General features: G+C 38.9%; 1 protein-coding gene across 3 annotated transcripts; it reads right to left on the bottom strand.

Annotated features, from left to right (window-relative positions):
• Positions 1-1,901: 1,901 nt before the first annotated feature.
• LOC100495696 (leukocyte receptor cluster member 8) lies at positions 1,902-17,298 on the bottom strand. 3 transcript variants are annotated; one of them, XM_031906763.1, is made up of 16 exons: positions 17,096-17,298; positions 14,036-14,123; positions 13,357-13,519; positions 12,862-12,963; positions 12,204-12,302; positions 11,019-11,271; positions 10,483-10,663; positions 10,093-10,275; positions 9,215-9,484; positions 8,867-8,995; positions 7,371-7,665; positions 6,478-6,579; positions 6,324-6,392; positions 5,720-5,849; positions 5,429-5,636; positions 1,902-3,455 (listed from the first exon to the last, which is right to left on the bottom strand). In XM_031906763.1, exons 2-16 carry the CDS (start codon positions 14,071-14,073, stop codon positions 3,293-3,295), a joined length of 2,385 nt encoding a protein of 794 aa, XP_031762623.1. In that variant the 5' UTR covers positions 14,074-14,123; positions 17,096-17,298; the 3' UTR covers positions 1,902-3,292. The 3 variants fall into 3 exon arrangements, with proteins under 3 accessions (XP_031762623.1, XP_031762622.1, XP_002938562.3); XM_031906762.1 differs by having other exon boundaries at positions 10,093-10,278; positions 17,100-17,297; XM_002938516.5 differs by having other exon boundaries at positions 10,093-10,278; positions 17,096-17,297.
• Between the last annotated feature and the right edge of the window lie 983 nt (positions 17,299-18,281).

Here is an 18,281-nt window from a genome sequence, read left to right on the forward strand (position 1 = left end):
GGAAGAAGTATGGAGTAAAAGACAGAACTTTGCCTATTAATTGGTTGATGTGGCCTAGCATGTACGTGTGCGGCATGAATTGTATGATCCTAGATCACACTTTACTGCTGTGCTGCACGTTGGAGTGATCCCTCCCCCCTTCCCTTTCCCCTCCAGCAGAACAAAGGGAAGGTAGCAAATAGCAGCCCTCTGGCACCTGTATTGCTTTTAGTGGTAGATATCAGAATAGCACTCGATAGTAAGAAATCCAAGTCCGGTTTGGGACTCCTCCAGTTACATGGCAGTAGGAGAAACAATAGGTTACCTGAAAGCAGTTCTAATGTGTAGCGCTGGCTCCTTCTGAAAGCTCAGACTGAGATGGCGCCTACACACCAATATTACAGCTAAAAATACATTTCTTGGTTCAAGAATAAAAGTTTAAATGGTAAATTATTTGCTAATTAAACAGTAATTTATAAATAAAAAGTACACCATAAAAATCCTGACAATCCCTTTAAAATGGCAATTCTCTATTTAGGATTACCCAATGGCACATACTACTAAAAAAGTATATTTTTATGAAAATGGTTTATTTAGATGAAGCAGGGCTTTACATGAGCTGTTTATGCAATATATTTTTATAGAGACCTACAGTGATCAGGGGTATAGTTTTCCTTTAAGGTGAGTCTCAGCTTGAACCACGGCTCCAAATTTATAATGGAGAAGGGAAAGGTTAGGCTGATGTCCCGAGGAGTGATTCTATGGCAGGCAACCAACTGCTCCAAAATGCCTTTCCTCCAGCAACTCCTATTGGAGCGGTTAGTCACCCACGATGGCAGAGATCTATTGCGGGGGACTGAACCGCTCTGTGGGACATCAGCCTAACATTTCCCCGCACCACTATACATTAACTATCTCCTGTCTTGTACATTGTGACCGGAGACCAAGCCAACTGATGCACATAGACCAGAATCAGGGGTGAGACAGCTCATTGTACGTCCAATAAGGATACAGAGGAACTATTAAAGGGGCAGTAATGCCCTTGTTCAACATGAGCGCAATAAATAGGGCTTGTGCTGAACATCTTTTTCGCCTATTTTCTTAATTACAAAAATCAAAATACATGTACAGGATCCATTATCTGGAAACGCTTTATCCAGAAAGTTCTGAATTATGGGTAGTCCATCTCCCACAGAGCCTATTTTAAGAAAATAATTCTAATTTCTAAAAACGATTTCCTTTTTCCCTGTAATAATAAAAAAAAGTATCTTGTACTTGATGGTAATGAAGCTGCATTGATCTATATAGGTCAATCCTACTGGGTTTCATTTTTAACCGATTTTAAGTAGACATCTGGTGGTCCGTACCGGTATGCTGTTATGGCTTTATAAAATATTAATTTTTTAAATAAAAACAGGAAAAATAAGTACACCCCAGACGCTAAAGCAGGAACCTGTCCATATTAAAGCTGCCGATTCGAGCCCTCCAGACCGATTTTGCAGCTTATCTGCCCGTGTATGGTCCCCCCCTATCGGTCAAAAAATCTGGTGTCGATTGGGCAGGTTTGAATTTTTGGTTGTATCGGAACCACACTGGCTCATTAATGCAGTCCTCGCTCTTATTGCCATCAATCATTTGGTCCTACAATCAAATTAGCCTGATATCGATAAGGTGGGCATATTGGGGAAAGATCTGCTTGTTTGCCAATCTTGCCAAATGAACAAATCTTATAATATATGGCCAACTTTATTGCCACGCACATATCTATGCACATTGAGCTCACACAGTAGATCCCAACAGGCACACAGACAATGAACTGCACACACAAACTTGCAGCACAGATCTAATGATATAAGCCTAGAGCTGATGAAGGAAACGCGTGCCTATACTGATGCACTGCAATAATGTTCAAATAAACAAAGTTTTACCAAACGTCTCTAGTTTTTATTTATTTGCAATAAACAGAACATCCTATATGTAACTCAGTTATTATAGGGAGGGAGAAAATTAAAACAGATATCTGCAAAGAAAGGAGTATTTGACCAGCATCTGCTTATTATTGCACATTACCAGGCCATCACATGTCCAAAAAAATAATAAAAAAAAATCTGGGAAAAGGGGGGAGGGAATAAAAGAAAAACTGTGGTGAGGAGGGGATGGAGTCAAAACAAATACGGAAACATCAGTGAGAGGTGAAGAGGAGAGAATGTGAAGGTGGGGGGGACAAACTTAATAGTTACCTGCTGAAAATGACTAAAGTAACACTTAGCAGCGGACAAGAGGAAAAGCAAAGAACTAAAATAAAAAGGGTACAAAATTAACGGTAAAAAAAAAAACAGCTCTTATTTCACAGGCGGTGAGGGCTCCAGCAGCAATTGGTTCCAGATATCTTATGGCTGGTACTGTGCTCATTTGTTGATCTAGCTTCTGTCTTCAAATGCTGACTTTCAGGGCTTTCTGGAAAGTTCATTTAAAGCAAAAGTCTTTCTTTCAGCCGTGCAGCAAATGAAGCTCGTTTTACTCCTCCCCATCTCTGAATTGATCGCCTTCTCCCCAGAGCCACTTTCAGATACTTCGGAGCGGCAGGAGGACAGAGGCTTGTACCAGTGAGGTAAAGAGAAGAAACTGAGACATTGTTAGTTTCCAAACATGAACAGGTCAAAAGGCAATAACAAGTGATTCAACATCAAAGAAAAAAACAAAAACAGAAAACGCTGTTGATCCACAAATCCTTAATAATTATCAATGTGTTCAAGACCTCTATAATTAAGGTAGTGTGACTTATTTCCATCTGCAATGCTTCCAAACTATTCTTTTCCATAACAGCCCTGTCTCTGTGCGCAAGTATTCTGAAGGGTGTGCTACTGAACCCTGCTGATATGGCGCCTTTGTCTGATGAATGCTAAGTGGCGTCCGAGACCTTACAGTTCCCTTGAAATTTCAGATTGTACTGCTTTAGAATCACTGGAACCTAATACTGTCGTTTACTAGATAATTTTTTGACTTATTGAGGGCGATTCTCGAACGTTCTATATACAATTAAATATATATATAATTATATACACAGTAAAATATAGTATTCTTGCCGAGATAAAGGAAATCACAGAGATTTATGGAACTTTGAAATCTACTGTTCTGACAAGCAAATCCGCCCGTCCAAAAGGGATTCCCAGGCATTGGCCACACCATTCCATCCTCTGATCCAGAGGCAGGCGCTTGTAAACAGTGACCATATAATCCTATTACACACTTGGTGTGAGCATGAAACGTGTTCTACGCCACATTAAAGGAAGGACTTATAAAAGGGACTGGTTTAGAAGTTTGGCAAGACCGCCAAGCTCAGCTTGCAATCGATCTTGCTGGCGTCGTTCCCTGCAAACACCAGAGATAGAGAAGCCAGGAAACTCTGGCACTCTTCCTCATTCGCGAAGGCCAGTTCTGACTGAATGTAGGAAACTGGGAGATCCGGCCGAAAACTAAAGAATGGACAGAGAGAAGTAATGGGGGGGAAAAGGAGTAAAAACATGTTAGAACGGTCTTAAGTAAAAAAATCAGCTGTTGAGAAACAAATACAATCAGTGGTTAATTTAGCAACACCCAATCACTATGCAAAACCCATACCCACCTTTTGTAGACAGCCAATTATACTATACAGATTCACTTTATAACATATTTAAAACTTTAGAATTGAACACATTCTTTCAATAGCTTTGGTGCTTTAGGTTACGAACACCATTTTGTGTGTATGTGTTCTCTTAGGGTGAAGACACACTACTAGTAGCAACTGCTTTTTCACAGCTAACACCAGAAAATCCCCTGCCATAGACTATACTGAGAATTGCCTCTGCTAAAACACACAGACAATTATCAGTAAATGGATCAGTATTTTCTATTTTAATAGCCACAAGTAGCTGCTACTAGTAGCTCCGTGTGTCTTCACCATTATATGACATGTATAAAATGTCAGAGCAAAAAGCCCTATATACTTTTCACTCTTCCATGGCCCCATTCACCAATTAATATTTATAGAACGGGGGCTTGGGGTTTCCATATTAATATGACAGACAGAATTAAATGCTATACCCCTTGCCTTGTACAGTCACCAATACATAACCATACGCCAAGGGAAGATAATAGAAGAATAAAGGAGTTATGTCAGATAATATATAAATCAGCTGACACATTGCAGTGAGGGGTAGGGCATGTGTGGAAGATTAGCAAGTGTGTACTTATATTTCAAAAAGTATACTTCAAAAGTAGAAATCTCAAGTATACTGAGTACCTGGAATAAAGAAAAAGGGTTAAAAGTGTACCATTAATAATGTTCTATCTGCTTATTTCATGGCATACTTACCAAGGGAGCACAAACGGTTGTGTATACATGTAAGAAAAACAAGATTCCAGCTAACCTTTCCAACTTAACAAGTGTTATTTACCTTACAGTTCTTGTTCTTCCCTTAAATGTAAGAAACATGTACAGACATAATGTGTCTGAAGAACATCAGTCACATAAAAAAAAAGGCAATGTCACGATGCTGCCTGAAGCTCCACCCATTAATTCAGTCGCTGCAGCAGTCAGATCTAAAGCGTCTGACGTTGGAGGAAGTTATCGTAGCTGCTGCGGCCGGACAGGAGTGGCAGAACCATGACACGACTTATTACAAATTATAAAATGATAAATTAAGGGAAAGAATCGTAACAATGTAGCTAGTGTTCTTTAGTTTCTTTTATGTCAATACCGGCTTCTTATATATAAAAGGTACTTCAGTTGTTTTTAAATCAGCAAAGTCTTTGTATCGCTTTTGAGACCAAAACAAAATATTTAAAAGATACACACACACACTTTGCAAAAGGCACTAGCTGCCATTAAACCAAGTAAGATAGATTGTTCATAACTGCTTTGCCCAGCTCAAATGGGCGTACGGTCAACATATTTGAAAGGCTTCTGGTTCTAAGCAAAGATCTGACCCCCCTCCTTATATGAGCATCCCCACAATTTTATGAAAGCACTCTCTTTTTATAGGGAACATATAACAATTAAAAATTGCACCAGAATGTGTTATTTAAATTTACATTTACAGTGTTAACCCTGCAAATATTAAGTCTGAAAAAAAATGCACGATGGAATGGCCCTTTTAACTATATACTATTGGGCATTTCTGGCAGAAATGTTAGAGGTTTTTATCAGATTAGAAGTATTAACTCCCTTAGGAATATAGGGATGAACCCAGGCTCCAAATTCCCTGAAGTGAGGCCTAGACTTGAGAACTCCTACCTGTAACTATATGTTCTATATATATTCTATAAATTATATATCTATAATCCATCTTCTTAAAACCAGTGGCAAAAACTATACTGCATCCAATAAAAACACAATGAAACACTAAGTAAAAAACAACTGCTAAAAAATGTTTGCATAAGCTTCCCGAACAGGATTGCCTTCACATACGTTTTAATCATGGCCTTAAGGGCAGCTTTTCTCTCCCTCTCAGCAAACTTATCGATGAGATACCCAGACATTCGTGGAGATTCTCTGTAGAGCTTGAAAAAGCGATGGTAATTTGAAAGAGCCCATGCTTCTCTAAGTGAGAGTGCGTGTGCAACACAGGCATCGGCCTTCAGTTCTTTTGTCAGGTGTGCCAGCTCTGTTGTTAGATCTAAAGGCAAAGTAGGGAAACGTGAGTGTGGTTCTTCCATGCTGTGCATAAATCTCATTGCACAACAGAGTGAGCAGACTTACCTCCAGAGTTTTTTGTGAAGATATAATACAAGATTCTGTAAGCTGTGAACTCTCCAACGTTCCCGGCAAGATTCTCTGCATATAGAGCTTTCAGTTGTGCTTGGCACTGGTTAAATTCCTCATGGTCTCCCTAAAACACAAGGAATGGAAAAAAATGCAAGCCCCATTAATCACCAATCATTGTCATTTATTTAACCCTACTTCATGTTCCATACACAAGCACCTCTGGACAGAAGGACAGACACTAAACAAGAATAATTAAGAACATAGACACTCCTCCTATAACTTTTATAAATAAATTAAAAAAAAGAAACACAAACCACCAATTTCAAAGTTTCACTAAATGTTATTTTAAAGGTGAGCTATACCTATAAGGATGAGGGCACACTGGCTCTCTGCCTATGAATAAATGTAGGCGGAGAATCAGCTGCTAAGCTCTGTGCCTGCACCTGGAACCACTGGGGCTGACAGTGATTCCACACAGACAGAGAGCCAATTCAAGTGAAGGGGCAGCATTTATCCGCAGACTGAGAAGCACAGTGTGCCCTGGGCCTAATACTGTGTTTTGTAACACAATGATTACTGCAACGGACTATTACCCTACCTTTTCAAGTGCTATCCGTGCATGGGTTTCATACACTTCCACAGTGAACTCTGTACGAATTCCTTGGACCTAAGGAAAAAGATGTAAACAGTCATGAAAAGATATTGGTAAGAAAAGACAAACTTTATTGGGCTTCCAGATTAAAACACAATACCGTTAAATCCTGCCGTATGGATTTCATTTGTTCACAGGCAAATGCATAGTCCTGCTTGTTCTTAAAGTCTGCTTTCACCATTACTAGCGACTTTTTCAATACCTGAAAAAACACAAGGAACAAAATACGGTTTAATTGTTTGGCAGTGATACTGTAAAGAGAACACCAGTTTTTGAATAGCTATGTGACAAAACCATCCCTGCACATGATGTTAAAGGAGAAGTAAAGCTGAGAGACCAACAGACAATATATCCTTTAAAGTGGTACCAACAAAAAATAGTACCAATAGTCTTCAGTAATGAATGTGCCTTAAGAGTGAAGACACACAAAGCTACTAGTAGACTGCTACTTTTTTTATGGCTACTAAGCTCCAGAAAATACCCCGAGTCTACAAACAACGCTGCTTAGCCTACAGGCCAGTTAGGGTTGGGTTTCAGCTGAATGCTTACTATTGGATTTTACTAAAAGCTTAAGCCAAAGACCAGTTATGATGTGATTTAACTGAATACATAAACTGCCCTAGTTATCCTTAACTGGTCCATAGCCATATTTTAAGGAAATGGAACTCTGAGCAAAATACTTTAGAAGGGAAAACGAAATCAAAATTTCAAAGATGCACTGCCAAATGACACTGAGATTCCTAACCAGGAACTAAAAACAGCTCTGTAAGTTACTGAAATAATTACAAATCTAGCCTCATCTACTTTTTGGTAGCCAAGGACCTTGACAAACCAATTAAATATAAAACACAGGTTGAACAAAGGCAGAATGAAAATGAGATGAATCAATAAAATAATAAATGCCAACAGCTAAATGACTTGGTTTTCCCATGAGAGAAATAATAGGAGGCATGTTTAGATCCCTATAAACACAAGCAAGACTTTGAGGCTTACTGGCACTGGTCGCACAGTGGATGGATCAGGAGCACAAGTTAACCGCAAGTAATTTTTAGTAATATCTTGGGAGGTGCCGACAATTTTTATCTCATTCCAGTCCAAGTTTTCAGATGCGCTATGATCCATGTTATTGATCTGCAACACAAGAGGTTCCATCCGCAGCTTCTTGGGTCCGTGGCCATGCTGGAAACGAGCTGCACGCTTTTCCTTCTTAAATTCTTTTTCTGGGTCCTCCAGCTCCATGGTCACAGTGTTTTTCTTTCGGTTTTTCTTGTTGAAGGCTTGATCACTTCTAGCGGAAGCAGAAATAAAAGTAGTAAAGGTTATGAATCCAACAGTTTTGAGGGCTACGCATAACTTGAAGGGAATTTTAACATAGAAAATGAATGCAAACTTACAATTTTGCAAGTGACATTTTTCGATTTTTAATAGATTGGGAAATCAGCAGTTGTATATTCTATCCAGGCTTTCAGTTTAACAGCTTTAAAGATCTAGAGTGTCAGTGACCATAACGGTCTAGGCACTTCCTAGATTTAGTTAACCATCAGGTTACATAGTTACATAGTTACATAGGGTTGAAAAAAGACCAGTGTCCATCAAGTTCAACCCATCCAAGTAAACCCAGCACACTTAACCCACACCTACCAATCTATACACTCACATACATACACTATATATACAACCACTAGTACTAACTGTAGATATTAGTATCACAATAGCCTTGGATATTCTGATTGATCAAGAACTCATCCAGGCCCCTCTTAAAGGTTGCTGAATCTAATTTGAGCCAAAAGCCCCATATTAGTCTAAACGTCAAATATCAGAAAAATATAAAATCAATGTAAATTGCAAAGGTGCTTAGTGAACAACTCTGAATAAATGTAAAAATGTATCTGTTTTTGGGTGTAGACCCCCTTTAAAGAAGACTTACATTCTTTCAATGGAAGTGGTATGTTCTAGATTAAAGAAGAAGTATTTCTTTTCTAAAGATACTTCACTGGAAAGGTATTCATGTAAAAGATTATTTGCTTTGGACAGAGTGTCATGCAACCCCTACCTCACCTTGTTACATTATGAAGTGAAGGATTATGGGACTTGAAGTCTCTGTTTTCCATAGTGGGTGGGGCACAGATTCTCTGGAAAGAAAGGCACTTAAGGCCCCAGAATCCATCACTTCACAATGGAAAACATGAAAGGTTTGCATGAAGCTGATCCTGAGGTAGGGCAGGGGAAAAGGTAGACCATGATTTTATTTCTATCTGTGGAATCAGCAATGTCTTTGTAAAAGACAACTTTTCTAGCCCATATGGATGAGCTAGTCACAAAAAAGGCTGTATTTTTCACTTTAAATATATAGTAAATACTTTTATTTAGTGTTACCACTTAAAAGGGTAACTGATAGGTGTGCAAGTAAAACCTCAATGAGAACAGGAGAAATTCTGGTAAATGGTGAAAGGTTGACAAAGCTTAATTTGTTGAAAATTCCTACACACCTTTTGCCTCTTTGCATTCTCCCTCGCCCTCGATCCATGTGCCCTCCTCGTCCGCGGCCTTTTTGGAAGTTTTTGCGACCTCCTTCTCTAATTTCATTACCAGAAAATGAGCTATCAGAGTCTGAACCACTGTGAAAGCATAAAAGACAGAGGCAGCATTGAGTGGAATACTGTATTAAATATTTAAGTCTACTTAATTTGTTACTGGTAAGCTTGTTGTCCTGTATTACAAATGTCACAATTACTAATCCAACAGTGCTAAAAGGAGGTCTGGAAACTTGCACCATTGGTGAGATCTCAATAATGGTTTGAGATCCATTGCTCTAGCTGATGTTTAGGTTTCCTTACCTGCGCCGGTATCGCCTGTGGGGAGAATGGGAGGAGGATCTTGATCGTGATCTAGAGCCTGCGCTTGAGGACGTGCTGGACTCTTTCATGAAGACATTTCTGTTTCCAAACTTAGTAATAAAGCTGCCACGGCCTCTAAGTGTTCCTGCACTGGTGCTGTTAATGCCTCCTCTTGGAGACTGGGTGATGGTAATGCTGCTGCCACGAGAAGACTGTAAAGCCGCTTGTTCCCATCGCTTCTTTTTGGGGCTCTCTTTCACACTATCTTTCCTTTATAAGAAAGTCAAAATAAATGTTATGACAGAAGCAGTTATAATCATTTCAAAATTGTAACAGATTATAATTTAATAATAACAATGTAGCTTTGTTCAGAGTGCCTTTCTAAGCTCTTCTGTCACACTGACAAAGCAGGGTAGGCAGGGACTGGCCACCCTCTCGTGTGTTTTGGCATGCATTCGCACGCGGGGGGGGGGGTCGCTATGCGATGGAGAGCGGACTAGGGGTAGGCGGGAGAGGCTCCTGCCTGGCGCCTCCCCAATCATTGCACCCTAAGCAGCTGCCTCTTCTGCCTACCCCTAGTTCTGGCCCTGAGAGTGGGATCAAGAGACACTTCCTGCATTAAAAAAAATGGTTCTGCCAAGCCCTTGACAAACAGCAGAGGGCACTCCGGTGACACATAAAAAAAATGTAATCCCGTCAAAGTGCTCAGAAAGATTAATTTTACATTAAATTATAAGGTAAGGTATTTGTACTCAAACATATTCTGGAATATTCTCAAACCAATTGTTCAGATACACAAATTTTAAAATAAACATTTCAATAACTTCTTTTTCTAAAAAAGCAATTAAAGATATTAGGGAAAAGCCATAATACTTTACCCTGGAAGGGGCTCCCTACTCCAGTCTATGGTATAGGCAGATCCATCTTGTAATCTGGCTTGTAAGACCTCTTTAAGAAGTTTCTCTGTTCTGTCCTTATCCTCTTCTGATTCACATGCTGTAAAGCAGCGTTGCACATACTCTTTCATAGCTTGTGGCCAATCTTCAGGCTTTGCCGAATTACTGCTAGATTAATAGAAAATAACGGTTACAAAAAATAAGGACTTTTGGGCTCAAAGGGAAAAAGGCCCCCTTTTCTGACATGAGCTCATTCAGTTGGGCTTATATAAAAAGCACGCATTGCTAGGCTGGAAACATGATATGCAATAAAGATATTGTACATTCTACCAAAGATTAGTCCAGGCTTTTCAATCGGTTCACGTAACATACCCATGTTCTGCAATTTTCTCTAATTTTGGTTGCTGCTGTTGCTGTAAAGCATGATGCAAGTGTGCTGCCTGCTGCTGTGCTGCACTGTTACCGTGATGGTCAGATGGAGCAAAGTTCTGGTTGGCCATTACAAGTGGTCGTTTCTGAATGTTAAACTTAAATCCACCAGAACCAGGAGCCTCTGTAAATATAGAGGAAGAAATAAATCAAATTAAAAGCATTTAATGACTTCCTGCATTATTAACGAATAAAAACTGCCTTGTTTAATTTTATTGCATTATGCCAATTGCTATATTTTTTTATCTCAATCATTAGCTACCTTTTTTTCTGATTAAAGGGTAAATATACACGCCAAGTTACTTAACTCATATCCTAGCCAACAGCCACTGAAACACACTTTAAAAGTGCAGTCTGTAGACCTTTAAATTAGTACTTGTTTTAGCCATGCAAGAGACATTGTTGGAATCGCGCAGATTCACAACAAGACATTTTTGCAAAGTATGACCATTTCTTCAAGAACAAAAAAAAAAACTCACGTTTCATGCGATTCCACAACTGTTGCCCCTTTTTAGGTTTTGGTCCTTCGTTAAAAGATGGCTGACAGTAATTGGATTGGTTGGATGAATGCTGTTGATTAGATTGGTTGCCTGGATTTCCGCCTTGAATACATGCCTTTGCCATAGTGTGGTTTAAATGCTGACGAGATGCTGATTGGTTATTAGATGAAGGAATTGGTGACTGGACATTAGAGTAAGACATGTTGCTATCTTCAAGTCCAGGAACAGGAGGCTGGGGGAAAAAAACCCAATATATTTTTCCCCAACTGTTCAACTATGCAGAAAAAGGTCTGCTTAGAAATAAACAATTCTGATAGCTGAGCATTAATTCGTTTATTAGTGGGTAATGATTTTAAGAAGTGTACAATGCAATGGCAATGTCCTTAGGATTCACTTAAGTGTTTAGAACTTCTGCCCAGGTTCTGGCTGCACTATAAACCTCACACTGGATACATTAAAAAAAAAAAAATCTAGATCTGTGCAAAGTGATCAATAGGCACAGGCTGTTCATCAGGCAGTAAAAACAGGGTGCCATTGCATCGCTCCCTTACTTGCAACTCTGAATTAAAAGCGGTCAAGTACAAAACCCTATTATACTCAGGAGTGCAGCAACAGGACTCTGTGCTACAAAATACAAGGCAGACACCTGCAAGAATTCATGTAGGTAGCATGCATGGAGCAAAGAGCACAAAATAGCAGACTGCAGCCTTTTGTTTGCACCCTTCCAGTTAGTAATAAGCCCTCATATGTTCCTTTTAAACACATAAGAGCTGCCATATTCCTTGCAGCAGCAAACGCATTCACAGTAGACAGCCACTGCAACAGCACCCCATGTAATCACGCACAAACAATTGCAATTACTACAACCAAGGAAATGCTATGGTATTAAAATGTTTCTACCATATCTCTATGGTGTGATTAAAATTCCCAGCAGCATAACTTTATTATAAATGGCAACTGGGTCCTTATAGATGCAAAAAGGAAAATTAGTGTTATATATGGACACTGATATGAAATAGGAGGCGATATTACAGTTCTTCCTAGTAGGTCGTTGTTTTAAGATTTTAGAATCCAGTGCTGTTTTCTCTTTAGCATAAAAATTTTGCAAAATATTAAATGTATTAACACTTCATATTTAAAAATCTGCTACAGAGCAGCCAGTACCTGTGTAAGATTTCCTTGGTGTTGTCCAGCTGATTGAGACTGCTGATAATTTCCAGCCATTCCATACTGCCCAGGCGCATTATACCCATTGTACATATTCTGTAAAACAGTTGACATAATCAACATCATCTTTTCTTAATGAACAACAGAAAAAAAGAAATAACTTAACTGTGCACATACAGCTCCACATATACCCACAGATAAAAGAACAGGGGGTAGATATGGGTATAGGTGTTTACCTCAGCCTTTTATGCTAGATAAATGTGGCTAATTTTGCTCCTATTCATTATTCTGTCATTCTGAGCATTATTTCTGTCCAAAAACTGCTGAAGTATGCAGTTTTGTGTTAAAGCTCTATATAAACAACCCCCTCCCTTTAAACTTTTTGCAACAGTTGTGTCTCACAGATAAGCAGAATGCCATTAAACAGGGGGGGGGGGGTTACCTGTGTACTGGTAATTTCATCATTTACCTCATTTAAAACAAACCATGGGGGTAGCTTTAATGTTCCTGTTCAGCTCAGATTTTTTGTGATTTAAAATAGGCATAAAGTATGTTTAGCACATATACTTTTCATTAAATGCATGCTGAACAAGGGACTATTTTGACTCTTTTTTACATTTATGAGTGTCTACTGGAAAATAGAAAAAGTACTTACCATTTGATAATAATAGTTGTAGGGATAGGAGTAATTGTACTGTGAGTACCACTGGTAATATTGTTGCTGTTGCAAAGCTGCATCTCCTTGTTGTGAAGCAAACTAGCAAAAAAAAAAAAAAGTTGATATGTCAGTCACTGCACATTCTGCCAGGCTGTCTTACTGAACAATAGTGTATGTATTCATATGTAACATAAAATGTATGTAAGGTCCATGAACCACAGATGATAAATAATACAGCACATTGGTTGTCCTGGGTAACAATCAGTAATAATTAGATTTCAACAGTTAGAAAACCAAAGCAAAGCATCTGATTGGCTGCTATGATCAACATCACCGGTAATGTTTTACTCCACTTTTTACACAGCATGATAAATATACCCCATCATAACTCGCACTTACGATTTACTCATAACTCGCACTTATGATTAAACAATTTCTTGTAAAGCACTGTATATACAGATAAGATTTGCACTGCTCCAATGTAGGCATTACCTGTGAGTTTGCCTGCCCATTCTCAGATCCTTTATTTGTTGAAGCAGCATTGGCTTTGCTGATGCTAGCTAATGCTTGTCTTGCTTTTTCCCACTCGGGATTCTCCTGCATTGGTACATCCATCCCACTTTCTCTGTTAACGCCTGAATTATACTGCTGAACCCTACAAAAAAAAAAAAAAAAAATCAGTTCCAAATTCCAAATCAGTTGAATTTTTGTGCATAAAATAAAATATGTCTGGTATAAATCTCTATATCATGAAAAATCAAAATTCTTCGGTTTTTGGGTTTTTTTTGTATATAAAGCTCTAAATCTCAATCCAAAAGTGGAAATACACAAAACTCCCACAAATTTATAAAGCTCAGGTTCTCCTGATAAAAACAATATATAGTTTTTCTGCCAGTAGTTCCTAAAAGAAGACACCATTTTCATATAGCTTTAACTCTGCTGAGCTTTGGCAGGGATAAAAAATGCTTGTATATATTGTGTTCTTTTATATTTACTAATGTAAAATGCATTAGTAAATTTAAAACCTAGTCGGTACCATAAACCGAGGTGTCCGAGTCAAAGGATTTATGTACAGACGCCACAGCCCTGGTTACTACTAAACCATTATATTTTAATCCAACCTACAAACCCTCTTACATACTACACATTTAAAGAAAAATTTGGAACTTACCACTCGTTATTTAATGGCTCCCCTAGGTTGGTAGCCATGATAAGCCGTCTAAAACTCCTCTGGATTCAAGATGCCGACAAAATGTTTCCTATGAAAATGAAAAATAATATCATTTTCTTCATGTTACATATTCAACTGTAGCTACAATATATGCTGACCAAACAGTGCAAATGCAAAAGACATTGCCACATTGCTGGATATATTTTTTGGTCAGCTGAACTGACTAACATCCGTGTTTCACTTTCCAGATTCTAAAAAACATTCATGTCATATAAAGACAAGTATGTCTGCCTAAAGACAAATTAAATCTATTCAAGGGAGCTCTAGCTGGACAGAGCACAGCAAATCAAAAACTTTAATAGAAATTCACAATATACAATACTTGGGCTCATAACCAATAACTCATACATTTTGTTTCTGTAGAAGTTACAGCAAAGACTGTTCCGATACAACCTAACAAACATGCATATGTTATATACACACACAAACAAATTCCAGAGGGGCTGCTGTAAGATGCCATAGACAGTAGTTATTTATTGGGCTGGGGGGGCTGTTTGGGTCTCTGGGTACTTGAAATGCCAGGGCTTATTTTGACTCCCAGTCCTGGCCTGTTTTATGCTGCATGTGAGTAAGCAGCTGATGAGAGATACAGATGCTAGAGTGGTTTGGTTTCAGAACAACGAATAGCTCAGCTTACAACTAATCAGTCTCTAAATGTTTGTGCTAAAAAACTGGACACAGAAAAAAACATTTGCCACATCTTTTAATCTACTAAAAGTAGAGGCCATTGTAATACTATCTCAGTATTCCATAATTCCCTTCAGTTAATTCACTACAATAATTATGACAATTAAAAGGAACAGTAACACCAAAAAATGAAAATGTATCAAAATAATTAGTATATTACCTACCGTTGCCCTGCACTGGTTAAAGTTGTGTTTTTTTTATTTCAGAAACAGTACTGTAGTTTATATAAACCCTGCTGTGTAGCCATGGGGGCAGCCATTCAAGCTACAAAAAAGGCACAGGTCACAAAGAAGATAACAGATAAGCGGAGTACATTCCAATTGTATTCTATAGAGCTTCTCTGTTATCTGCTATGTACCCTGTGCTTTTTCTCCTTTTTTCCAGCTTGAATAGCTGCCCCCATGGCTTCACAGCAGCTTATTCATATAAACTATAGTAGACTTTCTGAAGCAAACAACTTTTGCCAGGGCAGGACAACAGCAGATACTATTTTAAAATTACTTTAAAACATTTTTTGGTGTTACTGTTCCTTAGGTGCCAGATAACCAGATTTGGGCAGTCAGTGGTCTGACTGACTATTACTAGGGCTATGGCACAGTGTTTTTTTAGGCCAATTATCTATTGCTAGTTGACATTTTTGTGGGCTAATTCAGGCATTATGATGAAACAGCTATACACTGTGAGATATTAGCAATGCCCAACTGATGCTTATTCTAATGGTGCCCGACTATCTTGAGATATACAGCCAATCAGGCAGAAATTCTGACTGCTATTGAGGTGGATCAAGGATTCCCAATCCTGAGAGAAAATTTCAGCTGGCCTGCCAAAAGTGAAGAGGAGCTGCAACGCCACAGCTACTGTTTCAATTCTTCAACCAGAACAAAAAACAGCACAACAAAAACATGGCCCTGTACGGAACTTGTCCTCTTGGCCAATCAGTTGGATGCCGAGCCAGGCTGCTGTGTGTGTGGCCACTTTTTATCAACCTGACAGCTTTGTCACCAGAGGGAAATGTGGCACTTGTCAGCACATCACTGAAAATCTCCCCCAATACCCAGAAATGACGCCACGCAGCTGAAGCCAAAAAATTCTACCTGGGCAAATGCATCAAATGACGTCGGAGGAGAGCCTTCAAAATATATGGGGGGGGGGGATTGACAGCTCTGTCAACATACAGAAAAAATTCAACAGATGGGTATTTGGGTATAGTTCTGTTCTACATTTCATTGTACATATTCCGACACTGTTGTTTCTTTAGGCCAACCTGACCAAAATTTCTATAGCCGCCTGAATGGTACACAGAAATCGACTGGAATCCCCCCATCATACACCAAAATCAGCAAAAGCATGTACAGTGTTAAGGGGGCCAACCATAGGGCTCTTCTAGATATTTTAAATAGCTTTAATTAAAAGTCACATGGGGTGCGACTCACCTGCCTTTGAAACTAGGGCCACATGACTGAAACAAAAACAAAAATTTAGTGTGGGTGGGGCCTAACCAAATGTTCAGAAAAAACAAATTGTTATATATATATAGCAAAAAAATCACACTTTTAATGAGAAAAAAACAAGTCCAACGTTTTGAGCACAAACTGTGCTCTTCCTCAGGGACAAACTTTTTTTCTCATTAAAAGTGTGATTTTTTTGCAAAGTCCTTGTGTGTGCGGCTCTCTGTCTATATAATAATTTTTTTGCCACCACCCTGGGCATTTGTATTTCTATAGGGTGTTCTCCTTTTGGTCTTGTGTGTGTATATATATATATATATATATATATATATATATATATATATATATATATATATATATATACATATATGTTTATATAGGAGGGCACACAAGCTATTTGCCTGCTGGATGCGCTGTAGTAATTAACCCTTTGAGTGCTGGGTTATTATATATATATAAAAAATTACCTGTGTGTATGTATTTGTATATAATATATATATATATACACACACAAATACATACACACGTAAAAAAAAAAAAAAAAAAAAAAAAGATATATACACATATTTAATTAACCCTGTGTGTGTATGTATATGTGTATATATATATATATATATATATATATATATATATATATATATATAATTAGCCCTGTGAGTGCTGGGTTATAATTATATATATTACGTGTGTATATATATATATATATATATATATAATCATTATATATGTAAGCGCACACCTAAATCAAGCCGTTTGCATGTAATTACGTCCCTTACAGTACAACTCCCAATACAGGCCGAGCTAGGGCACATACGATGAGGAATTTATAGGGCCGCAGACAACAGAAAGAGACGCGCAAACTTACCTACCGTTTGTGTATCGCTTAAAAACAAAATAACAAACAAAAGAAAATCGCCCTTTTGACCTAACAAGCTCGTTATATCATTCGTCGCTCTGACGGGCCTTGTCTTCACACAACGGCATCCATTTTACTTTCCTTCCACCCCGGAAGTCTCGGCTTCTGTATGCCTGAAATGGAACTGTGGGCGGCGGGCGTGACGTCACCGGGCCATGTGACTGCGGCTGGCCAATCCCGCTACTGGAAGCGTCGTATGCCAAATACATATACAAACATGTATGTTACGTAAGGGAGAAGCGGGACGAACAGTCTTTAGGAAGAGAGTAGCAGTCTCCATTAGGGCCGCTGCTAGGGCGGAGCTTCTCCTTGCAAACAGCGATTATATTTTTTCAGTACAGTAAACGCTGGTGATATAATTACGCCCTTTTTCAAATAAAAATTCTGCTCAAGAAGAAGCAGCATTGTTAAAATAACTAGTATTTCTTTGAAAAACAGATCAAAGTTTGGTCGGGGGAGGAGGGCAACCCTCACGAAGCCATTTTAGGGAACTTCCGGTTTGTGTATTTGAGGGACTTTGCTAATGGGGCAAGGGGGCAGAGTGCTGTGGTAACTTATGAGATAGTTTTATTTTATTTAAACTGTAAATTAAACTATTAGCGCACAGATTGCTATAATGCTTTATGCAATAGTGAATTTCCCATTCCAGTCCAAGAACTGGAGTGTTAAGGGTGACTGGATTTTCTCCCTCAGGCTATAGAAGGGGACATGAGCAGTTGTGATGTGTGGGTCAGGAAAAACTCAAATATTGCCATTTTGGGACTTGTACTCGCTCCATACGCTGCTTCTGTGTGCGCCTTTGGCTCCAAGAGAAGGCATCTTTGGAAGCAAAAATGGAGCCCATTGATGTCAGAGGGCAGAGACACTAAAGCTCGCCACACACGTGGCGATCTGACGATGTGCCACACACCATTCAGGGCTGAATCGGCAGGTAAGGAGGTAGAAACAATAGGATTTCTACCTCCTTCTGCCGATTCAGCGCTGAAGGGAGATTTTGGTCAGGCACCTTCTATGGCGCCCGATCAAAATTTTCAAACTGGGCGATCGGCGAGTCGGCCGATATCAGCAGGTTCCTGCGATATCGGTCGACTCGCCGACATACCATACACGCACCGAATATCGTACGAAACGAGGT

This window comes from Xenopus tropicalis, chromosome 7 (genome assembly GCF_000004195.4).
Source record: "Xenopus tropicalis strain Nigerian chromosome 7, UCB_Xtro_10.0, whole genome shotgun sequence".
Lineage (NCBI taxonomy): Eukaryota > Metazoa > Chordata > Amphibia > Anura > Pipidae > Xenopus > Xenopus tropicalis.